Source organism: Botrytis deweyae (assembly GCF_014898535.1).
Source record: "Botrytis deweyae strain B1 chromosome Unknown BDEW_019, whole genome shotgun sequence".
Lineage (NCBI taxonomy): Eukaryota > Fungi > Ascomycota > Leotiomycetes > Helotiales > Sclerotiniaceae > Botrytis > Botrytis deweyae.
Window position 1 is genome coordinate 553,044 of NW_024066226.1, and position 18,572 is coordinate 571,615.

At 43.6% G+C, this 18,572-nt stretch overlaps 9 protein-coding genes across 9 annotated transcripts; 3 read left to right on the forward strand and 6 right to left on the reverse strand.

The window, feature by feature from the left end:
- The first annotated feature begins 766 nt into the window (after nt 1–766).
- EAE98_007877 (uncharacterized protein) lies at nt 767–2,265 on the forward strand. The gene is made up of 4 exons (XM_038955500.1): nt 767–1,069; nt 1,395–1,622; nt 1,691–1,749; nt 1,829–2,265. Exons 1-4 carry the CDS (start codon nt 1,017–1,019, stop codon nt 2,038–2,040), a joined length of 552 nt encoding a protein of 183 aa, XP_038808229.1. The 5' UTR covers nt 767–1,016; the 3' UTR covers nt 2,041–2,265.
- Nucleotides 2,266–2,515: 250 nt separating this feature from the next.
- Nucleotides 2,516–5,846, reverse strand: EAE98_007878 (uncharacterized protein; the record flags this gene model as incomplete). Its single annotated transcript, XM_038955501.1, has 2 exons — nt 2,516–3,075; nt 3,128–5,846. 2 exons carry the CDS (start codon nt 5,844–5,846, stop codon nt 2,516–2,518), a joined length of 3,279 nt encoding a protein of 1,092 aa, XP_038808230.1.
- A 428-nt stretch (nt 5,847–6,274) lies between these two features.
- On the forward strand, nt 6,275–7,466 carry EAE98_007879 (uncharacterized protein; the record flags this gene model as incomplete). Its single annotated transcript, XM_038955502.1, has 2 exons — nt 6,275–6,410; nt 6,469–7,466. The coding sequence occupies 2 exons, from the start codon at nt 6,275–6,277 to the stop codon at nt 7,464–7,466; spliced, it is 1,134 nt and encodes a 377-aa protein (XP_038808231.1).
- Nucleotides 7,467–7,511: 45 nt separating this feature from the next.
- On the reverse strand, nt 7,512–8,866 carry EAE98_007880 (uncharacterized protein). Its single transcript, XM_038955503.1, has 2 exons — nt 8,690–8,866; nt 7,512–8,638 (listed from the first exon to the last, which is right to left on the reverse strand). Exons 1-2 carry the CDS (start codon nt 8,808–8,810, stop codon nt 7,530–7,532), a joined length of 1,230 nt encoding a protein of 409 aa, XP_038808232.1. The 5' UTR covers nt 8,811–8,866; the 3' UTR covers nt 7,512–7,529.
- A 117-nt stretch (nt 8,867–8,983) lies between these two features.
- On the forward strand, nt 8,984–9,927 carry EAE98_007881 (uncharacterized protein). Its single transcript, XM_038955504.1, has 2 exons — nt 8,984–9,151; nt 9,209–9,927. Exons 1-2 carry the CDS (start codon nt 9,007–9,009, stop codon nt 9,715–9,717), a joined length of 654 nt encoding a protein of 217 aa, XP_038808233.1. The 5' UTR covers nt 8,984–9,006; the 3' UTR covers nt 9,718–9,927.
- A 227-nt stretch (nt 9,928–10,154) lies between these two features.
- EAE98_007882 (uncharacterized protein) lies at nt 10,155–10,973 on the reverse strand (the record flags this gene model as incomplete). Its single annotated transcript, XM_038955505.1, has 2 exons — nt 10,155–10,887; nt 10,933–10,973. 2 exons carry the CDS (start codon nt 10,971–10,973, stop codon nt 10,155–10,157), a joined length of 774 nt encoding a protein of 257 aa, XP_038808234.1.
- A 619-nt stretch (nt 10,974–11,592) lies between these two features.
- On the reverse strand, nt 11,593–13,062 carry EAE98_007883 (uncharacterized protein; the record flags this gene model as incomplete). The annotated part of the gene is made up of 3 exons (XM_038955506.1): nt 11,593–12,708; nt 12,766–12,892; nt 12,944–13,062. 3 exons carry the CDS (start codon nt 13,060–13,062, stop codon nt 11,593–11,595), a joined length of 1,362 nt encoding a protein of 453 aa, XP_038808235.1.
- Nucleotides 13,063–13,315: 253 nt separating this feature from the next.
- Nucleotides 13,316–16,363, reverse strand: EAE98_007884 (uncharacterized protein). The gene is made up of 4 exons (XM_038955507.1): nt 16,181–16,363; nt 16,099–16,124; nt 15,839–16,023; nt 13,316–15,761 (listed from the first exon to the last, which is right to left on the reverse strand). Exons 1-4 carry the CDS (start codon nt 16,268–16,270, stop codon nt 14,290–14,292), a joined length of 1,773 nt encoding a protein of 590 aa, XP_038808236.1. The 5' UTR covers nt 16,271–16,363; the 3' UTR covers nt 13,316–14,289.
- A 182-nt stretch (nt 16,364–16,545) lies between these two features.
- EAE98_007885 (uncharacterized protein) lies at nt 16,546–18,251 on the reverse strand (the record flags this gene model as incomplete). The annotated part of the gene is made up of 4 exons (XM_038955508.1): nt 16,546–16,832; nt 16,944–17,798; nt 17,852–18,125; nt 18,177–18,251. 4 exons carry the CDS (start codon nt 18,249–18,251, stop codon nt 16,546–16,548), a joined length of 1,491 nt encoding a protein of 496 aa, XP_038808237.1.
- Nucleotides 18,252–18,572: the final 321 nt, after the last annotated feature.

Genomic DNA, 18,572 nt, shown 5'->3' on the forward strand with positions numbered 1-18,572 from the left:
AGGTCATGGGTAAGCAATGGATGCTTGATGAAGAGGTAGACATGAGATAGGAATGTATGAGAACCCAAACTATGTCGAAGTTTCCGCTGAACTGACCAGCATTGTATATAAAATCTATGGTAACAATCTAAAACCTTCAAGAGTGTTGAAGGAAGACCAATCTATTAACAGAGTCTGGCTGGAACTATCTCAGCACCTTCCATTTTCGAAAGTGATGAATGTATAAATGATAATGACAATGAAAACGGTGACGATAATCTCCAATTTATGTTCCTTTGACAACTACTATGAACTGCCATCAAAAATTGAATCTTGCTGTCTGTACAGTTACATTGATACAGAAAGAAAGACTAATTGTTGATATCATTCTTGGGGAAGATGGATAACTCGTATTTACTTTGAATAGAGAGCTGCTTCTTGGAAAAAAAAAGGAAAAAATGAGCCTTCGCTAAATCATTTGTAAGCTGAAGCGCATTCTTTCAATGCTATTTTATAGAAGTAGCTATGTATTGAAATACTGACACGCGATTGAAAAAAGTAGAATCCGATTAGCCTTCTTGAGTGATTTAGAAGACTAGCCCACTACTAATGATAACCTAGATTTAGCCGCTCCTTCTAGTAATGGTATGAGCCCAGCTTAACCTGACGGGTTCATCAAGTTGCTTGATATAACAAAAAACCTTCTCTCATAAAAAAAAAACTTCCCTCAACGTCAAAAACAAACCGCACTTCCCACAATTCCCTGCTTACATAATCTCACAACCCACCCCTTCACAAGATTACTTTACCCCACCAAACCTCACGATCCGATCCGCCATCCGAACCTCGGCAAGAACGTCGCGTCTACTGCTCGATGTTGGTTGCCATTCAAGCTATAGCTACAAGATTGTCGTGACGCTTCAACGTTGTAGATTTTACTCAATTCACATTCATTTCATGCAAATTAACGTTTCTTTTTTTTATTTGTAAAAGAGTAATTCGAGTAGGATAGAAGAAAGAGGGGTATCTGGTGCAAGATGTCGAAGTCACGGGAGGAGGCTATGAAGGGTGTCGAGGCGATTTTTGAGAGGTATTCTTTTCTAGTTTCTTCATGTATCTGTGTAAAAACTTCATCTGTCTATATTCTCCAAGTGGAAGTATTTGGTACAGCATCGTACGGGACTTGTGCAGTGGTGGTATTTTTTTGCCGACTTCTCGCAATGAAGAACTCTCTCTTTCTGGGTGGTTAGTAGTACTTCACCGCAACTTCAAGAAGTCCTTCGGTATCAATTTGATTTTTCTCTATAGCTATTGACCATTCTTGTCTCAATTTTTCACACCAGTTCTTAACTTCATATTCCTACCCCCCTAAATCCTACCTCCCCCTTTACCACCCCCCTCTAACAAACCTCCAGATACCGACTAATCGCCCAAGCCCAAAATTTCAAAGGCTTTGACTCTCACCTCATGGAAAACATCAAAATCATTGATGCCACCCCCTCAGGAACCGTAACCTTCGAATTTCTAATAGACGAACAATATAGCAATATCAACAATGTGATGCATGGAGGAGCCGGTGGTGTCATATTTGACATGTGTACTACGTTTGCTTTGGGACCTGTTGCTAAACCTGGATCCTGGGAGTGAGTTTTCTTTCCTTCTGGAATCTGGGAGCACGTTTGAGATATATGCTAATGCTAACGGGGATTAGTTTTCTGGGTGGTGTAACGAGGACACTCAATTTGAGTTACTTAAGGGCTGTTCCTATTGGTACGTACCTAGTAGATTTCCATTTAATCATGTGCTAGAAATACTACTTTCAGAGAATGATCAATATTAACAAATCCAGGTACAACTGTTCGCATCTATACCGAAGTAGTACAATATGGTAAAACGATGGCGATGCTTCGTGGTACCATGACTAGTCAAGATGGATCAATCATTTATTGCACGTGTGAACATCATAAAGTGCGTGTGCCAACCCGGAAAGAACATTTAGAGCATAAGGTAGAATGGGATGGCTTGTGGAGTAAGGATTCGGATGGGAAATCGAAATTATGATATTTGTAGACCTCGCATAGTGTAGCATAGCATTGTCCAAAGGGCACTACGAATGATTCAGACAGATGTATAAAAGAGCTGTCTTCTCTCTTGGATCGCCTCGAAGAGAGGAAGCCTCGTTGTTCAATAGCGCTTTAAAGAAGAGAGTGCATAGATGACGCAGGGAAGATCATTTCAAGATCATGTAGTTCGCGTTTTCTCGAGCGATATCTCAATCTGCCTTAGAAGCTATACTCTATAACAGCACTTTCTAGGATGCTTGAATGCAAAGTCCAAGTGACGAGTGGGTTTTGGCGTTTCCTCAACACAAAAAAACCATCACGCTTAGTAGATATTCTGCAATACACTGAATTCAATCCAGGTTCCTTATCCCAATGATGAGGGCATCAATTCATAGATTCGTTAATCCAACACACTAAACCAAACCGAACTCCAAGGACAATATCCCAAACCATTACTCATATAAACCTCAGCCCTACATACCCATCTCAATATCTCCATCATCATCCAAAAGACTTTCAACTAGACTGTCCTGCAATTGTTGTTCTAACAATGATTCCTCCTCGTCGGGACGAACGATGGTCTTTTCTTGTTCAGCAACGACTGTTCCTTCGCTTTCATCGACATCTTCTTCCTCCGCGTTTTCCTCTTCGTCTTCCTCTACGCTCTCCATTTTGATTGTGTTGTCCATTATCACTTCCGGACCTCTGCTCTTTTTGGATTCCACACTTCCGGCCCTACTTCTGTTGCTATCACCAAGCGGCACGCTTTCGCCCCTTACACTTTCCCTCACCACACTTCCTCCTCTCAAAACACTTTCTTCTCTCGTATCTTTTTCGGCGAGAGAATTTACAATCTTACCAAGAGTAACGTGTATCTTAAACAAAGCATTTCTACTAGTAGCATCGAGGCCCAACTTTTTGTTCTCGACAGCCTCAGTCACCTCCTCATATGTGGCACGGAGTTTATCCTCGGATGAAGCTGGTGAGATGTGAAGTTTGGCAAGAAGAGGTGTGAGAGTTTTCTTTTCTTCCACTGCTTGAAGTATCAGTTTAGGTCTTACAACACTAGGAATATTTCAACTTACGTCTCATAGAAGAGTTTAACCTTTCCAAAATATCCATAGCAAAATCAAGATGGACATCTCCATTAACTGCTTTCTTAGCTGCATCATCGGATAACGTGAGTTGATTTCCAGGAACATAGCATTTTCTAGGGTCTGTCCAATCTACCAAATGGGCACCAATCGTCCCAAGACCAACCATTTCAGCCTCAGCATCCTCATCGTCATCTTGCGTTTCAAAAAGTTTGTGCATGGCATCTAGTGCCACTCCACGCATCCTATCTTGATTTTCTGCTCTGCTATAACAATAAACTGGTAGGAAATAGGTAAGTGTTTGCCGAACACCTTGGTTGTGAGCTGTGCTTGGATCAAAGTAAAGGACAACCAATGTCTTCAATAGATCATCGATAGCAGACGAAGCATCCGTAATTACACGTCCCAATAGGAGCTTAGCAACAGCAACGGTAGCTGCTGCCTGGACTTCAGGATCTTTGGCACCGGATTTCAAAGCCTTCAGATAAACCTTGGTCAAAATTGTAGGGTTCGATTCCAGAAGTTGGGCACCGTGTTGATTGAGCATGTCGGTCAAGATCTGCAAAGCAGTGATTTGAAGAGCAGAGTGGCCTTTGCTAAAGAAATGTATGAAAAGAGCCAGATTCTCCTCGGCCAAAGATTTGTCAAGAAGAGAACACAGGCCAATACAGAGAAGACCACGTTCTCGCACAGGTGCTTCGTGACTACGCACAGCTGGTACAACAAGGTTGTTGAGCATGGCTACAAGATCCGGATTATCCTTAAGACTTCCTTCAACATTTTCAAGCATACATTGCACAATATGCAAGCATTTCATATTGACCATAATTTCACGGACCGCTTTCTCTTGCTCTTCTTCTTCCGTCATTGGGGGCTTTTTCTTGCCTCTGGTGGGCTTCTCATCATCACTGACGTCAGATCTTGCAGAATGGAAGCTCTCTTCGGCATCCTCGAAATCTTGTTCATCAGTAACCGTATCATGAACATCTGCAACGGCTTCCAAGACCACACTACAGAATTCCCTTTCACCAGCAGGAGTTGCGGCACAAATTCCTCTAAGGACTTCAACGGTTAGTTTAGTAACTTCCTCGGGCAGCTCCGGAATCGCCAAGTGCTGTCTCAGAAGCGTGAACATTTTCCGTCGTCCAACTTCATCTGAGTAGTCCAGAGTTCGAGCAATGTGGAGTAGTTGTTCGACAATAAATTCTTGCTCTACGGTATCTTCCTCTTCCGCTACATCCTCGGTGATCTCCTCCTGCGTTGCGATCCTCTTGAGAGCCTCTACCAAAACAGCAGTGTACCTGTGGAGGTAAAATGCCAGCTTCGTAACTTCAGGCATTTTCTCTTCAATCAAAGCCTCATACTTGCTATTTCCATCGTTCCGACAGAAATCGTTGAAACTTCTTGCCATGAATACAGCTTCCGCCGATAAGGTGTCCCAGAAGCGATCATCGAATTCAACGGCATCTCGAAAGTCGGGTCGGCCCTCCCAAAAACCTTTCATCGCCTCTAGCGCAACCCCATTTTCAACCCCAGAATTGACAACATCAATTCTTTCAAGAAGTTCTAATAGCGCGTCCATATTCGGCGCTCTATTCTCTTCGGTTGCCTCACCTTCCGCAGACTCTGCTGCGGCTGAAGCCAAGCAATCTTCAATCCAACGTTCTCGGAAAAGTCTCCCTGCCGCTTTGCGAACGTTTTCATCTCGGTCGCGAAGACCCCATCGTAATAGCTTTTCACGCATCGAGAGTGACAAATGTCGGAAATCTCCGAGTGCTGGTAAAAGTCGAGAATAAAGTGCCCGACGAGTTGCAGGGTCCTGGTCTCTAGCCCTTTCTAGCAAGTATGGAAGCGTATTGGGCAAAATTGGTAGATTGATCAAAAGAGACCTTCGAACGTCGGCACTGGGATCATTTTGCAAAACTGCTAATAGTTTGACAAGCAAACCCCCAGAAGATTCATCATCACTTTCATCTGCCTCCCCCTCTGCTTCGTTTCCAGCCAATCTGCCAAGACCCAGCACAGCTTGCACTCTCACCATCGCTTCTTTATCGTGAATTCTGCGCAGAAGCCCATGTCGGAGTTGCTGAAATAGATCGTCATCAATCGAATCGAGAGAGTTAATGATATGTGAAATCAGCTGCGTGGATCTGAACCGCACAAATTTCTCTTTGGCCGTCAAAAGAGGTAAAATAGTCGTCATGAGGTGACTTGTGAGTCTCGTACTCGGCGTCTCAACCAAGACTCCATCCTCCTCTTCATTTGCTGGGGTCACTTCATTGTCCTTCTCATTAGCATGTCTCAAGAACAGCCCAATAAAACGAATCGCCTTTTCTCCAACACTCTCACTCTTCTTGATCGGCATCACTCTTAGAACACATCTTGTGAACTCGTATGTAAATTCCTCCTCCTCAAAGTCTTCTGCGCCAGTTTTATTCTTCTTGCTAGTTGGCTCATAACAGCAGGCCTCCTGTATTTTTCGCAAGTTGACGACTAATTTTCTATGCGATGCGGTGTTTCTTTGGGAATCTCGGAATATGGATGAAATTTGCGTGCGCAACTCATTGTCAGGTGTCTCTTCTGGAATCTCAACGTATGGCGTTGATGATTTGGATGTAGCAGATCTGCGACTATTTGGTTCCACCGTAGATGATTTGCGGGATCCAGAGGCAGATGTCCTCGAGCTCCTGCTGGAGACTTTCCCTGGCATCTTGTTTCCTTGGGTTTGGGTGTGAAACGAAAAATTGCGTTTTTAACGTAGATTGTTTCGTTTGGTGGTCGTATATTCGTCGCACGTAGAACACGCAACTGTTTTATTTGTAGGGGAGACTATAGTGAGAGTCGGAACAGTATAGTCGCAAGCTGCATGGACGCGTTAGATGATCAATAACTTTTTCATTTCACATTTGATGTTTGCTGTTTGTTGACATTGATTTGTTTACTTTCCTACCCCTGCTTAGTCATGAACCGTTGTCAGCGATAAGGATAAGACCCGCCTGCGGGACAAAGTATCGATGGCGACATCGGGCCAGTGCGAGGCATTTAGAATCGGATAAAGAATCTCGGGAAGTATCAAAGTCAAGTGCAAAAGCTAAGTGCAAAAGCTTGGTTCAATTGTTTTCCCAAGTGATCTTAAAGATGTTTCGATCTGGTGTTCGTCGCTTTGCGACCACAGCTGTAAGAGCTGCGGAAAATGTTGCTCAGATGGAAGCTCCAAATCAATATGGAATTGGAGTTTCTAAAGCTCAAGGCGTGGTAAAGGGTTTAACTGGAGGTTCGTTGAATCCTGGTAGTTCACGGCGCACTATGAATTATTGACTAAAGGATCATAGCAATCGGAAACACTCCACTCATTCGACTAAATCATATCTCTGATTCAACTGGTTGTGAAGTATTGGGAAAAGCAGAGTTTATGAACCCTGGAGGATCAATCAAGGACCGAGCAGCTCTATATGTTGTGAAAGACGCCGAAGAGAGGGGATTGCTGAAGCTAGGAGGAACTGTTGTCGAAGGAACCGCTGGAAATACAGGAATTGGTCTCGCACACGTTTGCAGGTCTAAAGGTTACAAGCTCGTCATCTACATGCCCAATACACAATCTCAAGGAAAGATTGATCTTTTAAGATTATTGGGTGCCGAAGTGTATCCAGTACCAGCAGTAGCTTTCGACAATCCACAAAATTACAATCATCAAGCAAAGCGCCATGCGGATAAATTAGAGAACGCGGTTTGGACAAATCAATTCGATAATATCGCGAATAGACGAGCCCACATTGAGACTACTGGGCCAGAGATATGGAATCAGACCAATGGCAAGGTGGATGCCTTCACCTGTGCCACGGGAACCGCGGGTACTTTGGCCGGAATCACTCGATACTTGAAGACAAAGTCCGACGGAAGGGTCAAATGTTACCTTGCGGATCCTCCAGGAAGCGTTTTGCATTCATACATTCAGTCAGGTGGAAAGCTGGTGGATAGAACTGGCTCCAGTATCACAGAGGGAATCGGTCAAGGCAGAGTTACAGACAACTTAAAACCAGACATTGATTTATTAGACGGCTCAATGCACATTAGTGACGAGAAGAGTATCGAGATGGTCTACCGTTGTTTAGATGAGGAAGGGTTGTACCTCGGAGCGAGCTCTTGTTTGAATGTCGCTGCTGCAAAGGAGCTAGCCGAAAAACTCGGAAAGGGCCACACTGTTGTGACAATACTATGCGATGGCGCATACAGATATGCGGATCGATTATTCTCCAAGAAGTGGTTGTCGGAAAAGAAACTTCTAGGAGCAATTCCAAAGCATTTAGAGAAGTATATTGTGCTTCCTTAAATTATTGTACAAGTATATACAAATACAAAAGTTTTCATCCGATCATTAAAAGAAACATGTGACTCATGCTGAGCCAAATAAATTGGTATATGTTCTATAACCCAGGTTTCCCGCAGCAATTCCCTTCAAGTCGGATGCGTACCTATTAACACGTTTCTCTAATCGAGGTATGTTCTCCTTCAACTTCGATGAAGCTACCGTTGATGGGTCGAAAACATGTAATGCTGTTTTCATCCCATGTAGCACTGGTACTGCAGCTACAAGCCAATGGTTCTTAGCCCGGAAAGTCTTTTTCTGTATTTCCTCTGCAGAATAATCTCCGCCATCCATTTTAGTTTGACTGGCTATATCTGAGTCGACGGCGCCGGATTTCGAATACATCCGTACCTCTGGCCTCTTAAGATTGAGTAAAGAAGTGCTCAAGTCGTATGGCGTTCCAAGTAGCCTTGTAGCATAAGTTGCGACCTTTCCATCCAAATCTTTCCCATCCGTATGTTTTACGGCGCGAACTGCAGCCAACTGTAATAATATACCAATAACCTCCGGAAGAGCCCGTACGTCATTCGCGCCCTCTGCAAGTAATGGGCCCTTATCTCCAGCATGTCTTGGATCCTCAAGCAAATCTGCCACGGCTTCTGCCCATGCAAGCGCCTGTTTCGTTTCGTGCTCTTCAAAGCCACTGACCTGTGCCTTGTAGTAGATCCAGTACATCATTTGCAAAACAACTTCTTCGTCGTTCAAGCGAAATCCTGTGTAGCGAACTCTTCTTGCCGCCTCAATAACAGCATCCATTCGTCCTACCAAACCAGCCCGTCGAATCGTCTGACAGTATAAGGCATGGGCTAAAGGTCGTCTACAATCGCGATGCCCCTCGAGAAATTGTGGTAGATTGTCCCAATCCTTCTTTTCCATCATGAGATTAAGAACTTGTCTAAATCCTTTCGTGGTGCCCGGTAGATCTCTCAACTGGTTTATGTGCTCCAGGACGAATTCTTCTTCACCAATCTGGACCTTGACGGGATCAGTCTTGAGTGATTCTGCATGTTTCTTGCCGTATACTAGCTCCTGGTCGTATTCTGAAAGATGTGCGGGTAGGAAAAGATTCTTTCGGTATTTCAAAAGTAAGGCGTCAAGCTCTGCGGAGGAGGTTGGAGAGAAAGATGGAACTTGGCCTACTCTGAAGTCAACACATGGGATACAATTTGAGCGATTCAATCACATACCAACTTTTTGGCATACTGGAGAACTTGTGAAAGATCGTTGTTGTCTGGTCAATTTCAGTGGCGCATGTTTGAACAAGCATTCGCTGCCACGAATGACCTTGGAAAGACCTTTACCACTCATAATGACCTGGGGGGTAAATTCAGGTAGCTTTGTAAGAGTGTACGGTTACAAATTGGAGGGGTGAGGTCGATCGTTATCATCAAGAGGGTTTGGAGTTCTGATTTAAATATTTAGGCGGTGACCCCAAGAGCGGCAGAATTTTTCAGATTGGTCGCATTCAACCTCACTTCAATACAAAATCTAGACCACAACAACCATGGCAACCATGACACCCACATTGCGGCCATTGAGCTGTTGGAAATCGCTTTTGAGGCAATCGAGACAACAGAAGACCATTTCTAGGTCTCTGACTACATATCATCACTCGAAACCGGCGTCGCAGACTCCTCTTCAGACTCAAGGTTAGCACTCCACCATTCTTACAATTGAGCTCCTTTTTATACTGATACCCTAAATAGCTGTCCGAAAAATCAAAACCTATCCTCCACCCTCATCGCCAGCTCAGATCTTCAAGGAACCAATAAAAAACATTCACGCAGAGCAAATTGCCGTCCTCGATCCCACTGGTGCCCGTACCAATCTATTTTCTAAAACAAACCCAGAAGCGGCCAGAGTAGGCGATATTCTTCTCGTGCGACTCAAAACTGGCGATCCATTTGCCGGAGTATGCATCAACATTCGACGACGTGGTGTGGAGACGGGCATCTTATTGAGAAATGAGTTGACGAGAGTGGGTGTCGAGATGTGGTATAAGATATACAGCCCCAACGTGGAAGGTATCGAGGTGGTACAGAGAAAGGCCAAGAGAGCCAGAAGAGCCAGGTTGACATACATGAGGAAGCCCAAGCATGATATGGGTAGTGTGCAGAATATCGTCTTGCAATACCAAAGAACGAGAGGTGTATTGGGAAGACCTGATGGTGAGAGGAGGCAAACTAGTAAGAAGAAGACAAAGGGAAAGAAATAAACGGCGCGAGAGTGGTGAAATACCATGCATTGACTTCATGAAACAAGATAGCGCTTGTAAATTATTGTCATATTATAAGAACACAGAAAGTTTCTATCGCTTCCCTTTGATTTGATTTCTCCGAAATCCGAATGAAGGACGGTAATCCGTCTGAATATCAAAGACAAATGGCACGTTCTTGGCTGATCGGCATTACACTTCAATAGATGGGTAAATTGAGCAGGAATTTACAGCAAGCGCTTGTTTCATTGACGAGCTTGAGACGAAAGTCGTAAAGACTACAATGATTGAACGATGAGATTAAGCGAACTCTCTACATTTTTGCTGCAATTCATAAATCCCAATTTGATCGACATGGTCATAACGACCTGTATTGAAAAGTGACTTTGGCTCTCTATCAATGAAGATTAATTTCTCCAACCATCACTTCTGGCAAATTACCCCATGTTTCTCAGACGCATTGAAACGTCGCGATGCAGATGCCATCCCGTTTCTAACAGCTCGGTCACAAAATCTTCCCTTTCCCAAAAAATTCTCGTCTCTTGCCGAGCCATCCATCTCGCGTCCTTCAAAATCATGTAATTCATGAACGATATCACTTTAATAGTCCTCCATAACTCATCGCTCTCCCTGTCAACAAGATCTGGCATGTTGTCGCAGAGGAGAGATCCGGCTGCGACAAAAGCAGGTCTTCTCTCTAGTACTTCTGTGTTGGGGGTAAGTAAGGGAGGTGAAGGAAGATGCGCGACACCATTGAATTTCTCAACGGCTAGGTATTCCAGCGTTTCGATCTTGTATTTGCGGGCGAAGATGTACATTTCCGTGTTGAAAACCAATCGTGAGTCGTCAAGGTTTTGAGCAGGTGGAAAGGAATGCTGGGGTTGATGAGGCAGAGGGAGGATGCGAGGAAGCACATTCAAATGTGAATAGGTGCCAGAAGGGTCATCATTGTATTCGGAAGTATAGATGTACGAAAGCGCTGCGTTGACGATGAGTGAATGCTGATCTGACATATCAAAGTGTCGTAGATTTGGTTCAATGACGCTCCATCTCTCATCTTCCCTATTTGCGAGGACCGCGGAGCGAGGTAGCAGTATTGCACTATGTGCGAAGATAACGCCGTCCTTGCACTTCAACTCGATATCATGGTAGTCCTTCGATTGGTAGATTCTTACAGGTTAGTTGAGGTAGGCAAAATCAGACGGCTTGACTTACCCATGACGGGCTTCAGCATTTGCTTTCTGGTGTTGATTCATGACTGCTTGTACAGAAGAAATGTCGCACCAATTTCTGATGGAGTACATTTGATGGAGTTGATACGAAGTCATGTTTATATTCACAGCAATAATTGATTCGATCTTTCCAGAGCTTGTTCTTTATATGTTCCATCAAAGCTGGCTGGAAGCCTCAAGCAAATATTAACTTTGTGTTGGATTCAGCATTTGATAGATATCCATAGTGAGTGCACATAAGCAAAGTTGACAATGATCTAATTCTAGAACTCACGACGTACAGTCTCGTTGTCTTGTCTGCAAAGAATTATTTGATCAATTTTTGAGATGAACGAGTTGGCATTGAAAAGATTTTGCTGTATTCAACTTTTGAAGTATTCTCGTGAGTCTACCTAGATAATCACCCCTTATTGTACATTGGAAACCCGTAGACTGTTTTAAATTCCCTGAATCGTATAGCTTTCAAAGGAAGCAATTGTCTTTCTCTGAAAAACAAAATCGTATTCATTTGCTTGTATCATCCTATCATTAGAAAACAGAAGACAAATTCGTATCCTTAATAACTGCCAGAACATTCTCCCACTCAAAACTCCACCAGCCTACAGTATCAAGAAATCATTCCATATTGCCTCCCTAAGAATCATTACATCGACCACGAAGACCACTGAAGAATTGCGAAACTGATATCACCTCTCTCCTGGCACATTTGAGCGAAATCTTCCCTCACTAGAAGTTGTTTCATATATCTACTAGCAACTTCCAGAGCAGCCTTTCGAAGATCATCACCTTCGGAAATATCAGGTGTGCCATCGAAAATAAGTTCAATACTTTGAACAAAGCAACAAGAGTTCCAGTAATTATCTGCGACAGAGGAGTATCCTTGACGAGCAAGTCTCTTCAATGTCTGGATATCGTATTTTTCTGCCATGATATAGACCTTTGCATGCTTGATCAAATCCTCCGCTTGAAGCTCGATGTTTTCGGACGACAGACCATAAGTTGCGCTCTTGCCAAAAAGACTACCACGACCTGACCAATTAAATTTGCCTTTTGATAATTGGATTGGAGTCTTTGCTGCCTCGATATTATTGCGCGAAGTATTCTCTGTGGGTGCACCAAGCAAGTTCCGTATTGAGGACGCGGTCGCAGTTGTAGGGGCATCGACAGGAGCAACAGGAGCATTGGGAGCAAACGAGTTTCCAGTTGTCGAGGCATTGGTAAAAACAATGGGCTCAAATACGTTTGATGTCGACCGAGAGGTAGTTGCTTGAGTAGTAGTTGGAGAAACAGAGCGAAAATTGTTTCCAGTTGCGGGTGCAGGTGCAGTACGAGGAGCAACGTCGCGGTAAAGGCTGAATAACGACGAGTTTTCACGAGTTTGGGGTACATAGCTGAACAAGTTGCGTCCACTATCTCTTGGTGCTTGTGGAGGTCCGAAAATGGAGGCGCCGTTTAAGCTTGGAAATAACTTTTGCCCAGCCGGGAGAGTTGATCCAAAGACTTTCTCAGGTCCACCTGTATCACTGTTTGCTGTAGCGCGGAAGGATTGCTTAGTAAAGTAAAATGGCGGGTCCGATGAATCTCCAGTAAGAAATGTTCCATCTGGCATGGCAGAAGTTGCGTTTCCTCCCCACGTCGCAGTATCAGGATGCTTCTGTTGTTTGGATACAGAGTAGAGACCATCATAAAGAAATCGGATCATGTACTCCACAATCTCTGGTTCCTCCTCGTCGAAATCGAAGACACCATCAGTAGCTTCCTAAACCTCGGTATCAGCAAGAACAAGCCACTCATCATCACCTTGCAGTTTGATTACCTTAAATCCGTGATCTATAGCCGCAGCAAGAGGCTTTGATTGAGAACAAATAATTGCTCGATGGACTTTGAACTCTTTTCCTTGGCACTTGATGATAAGGTCTGTGTATTTTCCCGTCGTGTATAACCTGTCAATGATCAATATTGTTATGTCAAATGAGATGATACATCAAACTTACTGAGAGATAAACAACGGGTGAGGTTGCTTGAATAAGTTATTCAGGAATAGTGACTCGGAGGAGGATTGATTCGATTGATTCTCGACCGAGGGTTGACTTGTTGTGTTGGGAGGGTCCATGATGGTTTATAGAAACTTGATATGTTTTTTGTATTTGCTTTTGACTATAGAATCTAGTAAACATTAGAACTTAATTTGTCTTACTTGGAAGGGTGTTTTTTTGAACCTTCTCTTTGAGGTTGTAATTGTGGTTGTGGTTTCCTGTATGAACAGAGTTTCTTCAGTTTGTTGTGAGCTCGAGCAGAAAGATACTGAGAACATAGTCCCTACACGTGATTTTCCTGAATTCACCTCATTGATTCACTTGCCACACTATCAGGTTTTATTTCAGATTGCAATGAACACAATGAATATATGGAAACAAATCATAGAACCAAAATATATCACTAATAACGTTGGAAGGTTGTTCTTTTCTTCAACGTGCATGGCATCTGGGCACCTACCTAGTACCTATTGCCAAACTTCAACATAGCCACATGAAAATAACATATACAACCTTGGAATGCAGACTTCCCCAATTATTGATTCTTAGCCTAGGCACTAGATTCTAGACAGCAGATAAATAGACCATATTATTTTTGAGTGAGAAGGTAATAGCCGGCCGCTTGAAGAGCCGACTATTAATACAAAATATAGTATCCACAAAAAATGATCCAAAAATTGAAGTGAACTTTCAACACTTGACCGCCAATAAACCCGTACTCCAATGAAACTTTTCAGCCTTCCTTGAAACAACAATAATATACCTACCTAGTAGTATTCACTTGCTACTGCTGACCAACCATTATTACTAGGCCCCACAAAAATGGATTCCAAAATGGCAAAACTCTAGGCCCGGACGCCTAGAATCCCAATGAACCAAATCGTTTTTACCCTGACTGAACTTGCGTTCAGACAGGTCTTATATACGTTGTCACTGACGAAGCCCTGCCAATGCAAGTAGAGAGGCGGACAACATTACTCGGGAATGATGAACTCTACCGCTGCGCCATACGAGACGTGGGGGTGCTTAAATGTTTGTCGCCATATTTGGTTATATGTATGGGGTCGGCTAATCTTTGAAGCCGGCTCGGACCGCTTTCCATCATCAACGCCCTCACGCCGATCACATGCTTTATTTTTGATATGTTCTCGGTTTTATTGGCGCATCGTTAAAGTTACAAGGTCCAACTCAACTTCAGATTGAGTATCCACCATGTTATTTGTAGGTACCCCTTCCATCCTCCTTTCAATGTAAGCCTCAAGCAAACATGTGCTTTGTAGAGATGATCGCCAATTATCATGGCTTTACCACTTTATGCTCTTCGTAATCGGGTGCTCTCTTTCGGATGGGTTACTAATATTTCTAAAGCATTTCACTGTTCCAATCCGCTTTTGTAAATCGAATCGCATAGAGGTCTGATACACTCTCTTACTCTCAGGTATGAAGCCAGCTTCTCTACCTTCCTCTTCCAAGCCCACAACTGCTCTAGCAATATTGCCAGCCACAGCACTATCCCACACCCCCTCGCGCCATGACTTCGACAATAACAATGAGATAGCTTCCGATCGAATTGGAAAATTTCGACATTTGAGTGCAACAACATATATCTGACTGATGATTCCAGAATCAAATGTGAACTTGCCTGTCCATGCTGGATGAGACATTAAGCTTTTTGCTGAATTAAGGACTTCGCGGAAATCTTCCAAGTACTGATCAAGAGCGACTTGCGATGGGATCAATGCGGAGTTAATGGCAATGCGACAGAGAATCCAGCGCAATTTTAGGATTGTGGCACCTGCAAAATCTCTCTTTCTCGGGAAGAGACGGCATTTTTCCAAGATTGGTGTAAAAGCCTCGTGCCAAGAAACTAATTCGGCAAGATATCTCTCTTGTTCTTCAATCACAGCTGAAGAAGGTTTCTTCATGATAGCTGTCTCATTATCATCCTCGTAGCCGCGCATTGTTGCTTGTGCGGTATTCAACGTGGGCAAAAGATGCAAAAGACGACGCATGATGAGATCCCAATAGGCCTTGGCTTCCGGGAGAGATGCAAATCGAGAAGGCATGTTCTTTACACACGAGGATCCAGAATCCTTAGCTAACATATGGTAGGCCATGCCTCGACCGTCAACATTGAAGCTCAACGAAGCGATTTCTAGTAAGCCGAAGGCCTGGTAGATTTCATCTTCTACGTCACTTGGCACCGGAGAAGCTATGCCAAAAGTAACCGAATCGGTCGAAGCATCGGACTCCTCAGACTTTTGCAGATGAGGTGCGTCGCTTCTAGATGTATGTTCATGATGATATGCTTCTATTAGACGGATTCCAGCTATGATGTGTACAGTAGCGGATTGTTGTGTCCCATAAAGATTCTCAAAGCATACAATGAGCAAGCAAAAGAGTAAGGCTGTTCTTAATGAATGGCCTCTTTCAGCGATATCTTCCTTCATCAATTTCACTGCTTTATCATACTGTTTGATAGCGAACATATGATGGTCCTCTATAGTTGACCTTGCAACGGGTGATCGTGGATTTTGCTCTTTCGTATGCAATATCAAATCAAGAGCCCCTATAGCGCTCATAGCATGCCGAATTGGCCGTTCCTGTTCGCCAGCTTGCAACATTAGATGACTCCATAGTTTTGATTCGAAGAATCCGCATAGCCGTTGTGTAGTACTTTCCGTGAAGAAACAAAAGTACCGGTATTCTTGTTCGGTTTCGACGATGGGACTCCTTGGTCGCAGAACTCGTATGTTTATACGAGCTGTTTTAGGGGCTGCTTTCGCGTCAGCTACTAATTGAATGACTTTACAATAAGCAATAGCTAGTAATCGCTTATTAGAAGTATCAGACCTTTCGAGGGTAGTATAGCACGATGAGTTGCACTAGATTTTCTCTTTGGCTGCGGTTTCTGAACAACAATTGCGCGCCTGTGAGCATGTGAAAATGCGTCTACAGAGTACCCATCGCATTTGAAACCCGAAGCCTCACATCTAGCACAATCTGGCTTTTTTTCGTCACATTTGACTCGTCGTTTTCTGAGATTGTGGTCAATCTTGGCAACTCACGTGACCTTGGTGGTGAAAATAAGGTTTCGGAAATTTAGTACGAACCTGCAAGTCCAACAACCAGTTCTTGTCTAAAATTGTTATATCGTCAATGTAAAGTTATGTTGAGGAATTCATGGTAATTTACCTTGGGAAAATATGCTCGCGTTCGTTTGTCCTTTCGTTTCAACGGGATAGTTGTCATTCCACTACTCTTGCTCGTGCCTCGTGGCATCATTGGCTCAAGTTGCACAGATTGATACAGACGCACAATCAGTCTGGAAAGATTCTTTGACACAGGTCTAGAAAATGCTCATAGGTATAATGTTTATTCACTGGGAGTTCTATCGGTTTGATTATTCTTAGATAGGAGTATTCCCACGATACAGCTGAGCTGTGCCTCTGCCATGCACGTGCAGTGATCAACGCGCTGACGCCTGAAACCCCTGTCGCGACCTCGTTGGCCAATCCTATTGCCTACATTTTCACTCATCACTTTCTATGAAACCGCTGCTAGATTCCAGGCCTGATCTTGGCTCTCAAGTTCATAGGGGCTTTTTGAATGATCATTATCACCGGAAACTCATCAAAATCTACTTCGTCCTCCGCATCAACTGAAAAATCAAATGTCCACAAGAGTCTAGTGACTGCAAGACGGATCTCTGCCCATGCAAGCGGTCTTCCCAGACAGCTATGGAATCCCACACTAAAAGGTTTGCTAGCCGAGAGCTGATCATTTGCAAATTTTTTCGGTTGTTGGTCTTTCGGTAGCCAGCGTTCAGGGACAAATTCGTCTGGATCTGCAAATATATTTTTGGATCAATTTGTCGCATATGTCCGAACTGCTAGACGTGTCTGCTGGAATGTTAATTTAATGAATCACTGTATTTATGGGTCTTGAGTACTCACACCTCCCGGGAGGAATATACCACAATATTCGTCCCCGCCTTCAGGGACTACACGCGGCAGTCCACTAGGAATTGGATTGCATATTCTCAAGCCCTCGTTAATTACAGCTTCCAGATAAGGGATAGAAGTGCTTTGGATCGCATCCAAAGTGATTTCCTTCTCCTCCCTGAACTTTGTTCTAATGTCGTTACAAAGTCGGTCAAGGATTCCCTTGTTCTTCTTTCTGGTGAGGTGGTTAAATATACCAGTCATCACTGTTGCCGAAGTTTCAGAACCACCCACGATGATGAAATTAAACGTGGATACGATCTCCTCGCGGGACATATTTTCAAAGTTGACATTGTTTCTCATGAAAGGAGTCATGAAATCCGGACGATCACCTTTTGTATCTAAGCGACGATTAATCATCTTTTCCGCATACGCACTATGCTGCCTCTGTTCCTCCACGATTCTTTTCGGAATTAATTTCTGAAACAGAAATTCCATCGTAGGGTAGAACCGAGGAGCTGCAGCGATGGACATCCCCTTGAGATAGCTGAACAGCGTACGGACCCAATGATGATATTCTCCTTTCTCGAGGCAGCCAAACGGTGCTCCAAAAGCCAAATCTCCGATGATGTCCATGGTGAAAAAGTTCAACCAGTCTGTAATATTGATCCGAGCACCTCTAGTCGAGTTCTCGGGCTTCTCGGCAGCTTCTCTGATCTTGGAAATCAGCATGTCAGCATGAGATTCGATTAATGGATGCTGTGTGCGGAGCGCTTCATCGGTGAAAGAATTACTCATCAGTCCTCGGACACGAGCGTGGAACTTGAAGTCGGTCTTTGTAATGAGGTTATCGGCTTGATTGTTTGGTGCTGAAATGATCAGCGATCAATTTCATATATACTTCTCCAACACATTTACTAACCAATATACCAAACCTTGTCTCTCAAAGCACGCTTGTGTCCGCGACGAAAAGTGTATATATCGTTCCAAGCTTGCTCGCTGGCAAATGATACTTCATCTGGTGCGAGACGGTAGAATTCTCCATAGATGTCGTGGAATTCTTTTACTTTCTTCACGAGCTGTCCTGTGAGAAGGTAGTATATGAAGGGGAGTCGCGAAGCGGTCCAAAGTTTAGGACCTGGGAATTTCGCGAGAGGGTGGAAATAGATATTGTAGATAGCATTTGATATAGGATACTTTTATATATTAGCTCTGTTGTAGTCCGTCAAATATTCGGGGAGTGGTACCGCGAGTAGAGCAAGGAATGCTACTGCAATCTTGTTTTCTTCAAGGATAGTTGCTATGAGAGCTGTGACCCCCATGTCGAATAATTGTTCACGAATATTCTCAAAAATGAATAACCAAAAAGTTGCTAGAGATGTTGAGGCATTCAGACGTCGATGGAGATACTATTTGAGCTAAGGTTTGAGGAGAGGGCAAGTCTCCTTTTTCTAGACGGTGTAAAAAGCAAACCCCTCCACATCCAACTGTTGCCAATATAAAATGCAGTCATGTTGGTACCAACTTACAGTCAGTTACAACAAATCAGACCCCGAAGCAATCTCACTTACCAACCCTATTGCATGATTTTTCAATTACTAACAGTTCATTTCGCCATTCGAGTTCTATCAACTAATCAAAGG